Raw genomic sequence first — 635 nt, 5'->3', positions numbered from 1 at the left:
TACGCACGGTGTCCCCGGTTCGCCAGCACAGCCCAGTGCGGCCTGTTCCAGCTCCCCGCACTTGCCGGGCTACAAGAGGTATCCAGCCAGGACGAGTTGTGCCAGCTCTGCGCTCCAGACCTCCGGTGCGCCTCCACGGTCCAGTGTGTCCTGTGCTGGCTCTACGCACTATGCCTCCAGTGCGCCGTCATAGCCCAGTGCGTCCTGTGCCAGCTCTCCACACTCACCGAGCTAAAGTGAGTATCCAGCCAGGACGCATTGTGGCAGCTCCACGTACCAGGCTTCCAGTACGTCTCCTCAGTCCGGTGAGGCCTGTTCCGGCTCCACGTACAAAGCCTTCAGTGATGATCCACGGCACGAAGCCTCCAGTGATGATCCACGGCACGAAGCCTCCAGTGATGATCCACGGCACGAAGCCTCCAGGGATGATCCACGGCACGAAGCCTCCAGCGAGGATCCACGGCTCGGAGCCTGCAGCGAGGATCCACGGCACGGAGCCTGCAGCGGCGATCCACGGCACGGAGCCTCCAGCGTCGTTCCGCGGCCCGGAGCCTCCAGCGTCGATCCGCGGTCCGGAGCCTCCAGCGACGGTCCCCGGTCCGGAGCCTCCAGCGACGGTCCCCGGTCCGGAGCCT

General features: G+C 65.8%; 1 protein-coding gene across 1 annotated transcript in view; it reads left to right on the top strand.

Annotated features, from left to right (window-relative positions):
• Positions 1–398: 398 nt before the first annotated feature.
• The window catches only part of LOC111981496 (homeobox protein XHOX-3-like), an 85,071-nt gene continuing 84,834 nt past the window's right edge, over positions 399–635 (top strand). The window contains exon 1 of the mRNA XM_070449401.1: positions 399–624. Coding sequence (XP_070305502.1) covers positions 399–624 — 226 coding nt within the window. The remainder of the gene's footprint in view (positions 625–635) is intronic.

This window comes from Salvelinus sp. IW2-2015, linkage group LG20 (genome assembly GCF_002910315.2).
Source record: "Salvelinus sp. IW2-2015 linkage group LG20, ASM291031v2, whole genome shotgun sequence".
In the NCBI taxonomy this organism is placed as follows: Eukaryota; Metazoa; Chordata; class Actinopteri; order Salmoniformes; family Salmonidae; genus Salvelinus; species Salvelinus sp. IW2-2015.
This window is presented reverse-complemented; position numbering and strand designations above follow the sequence as displayed.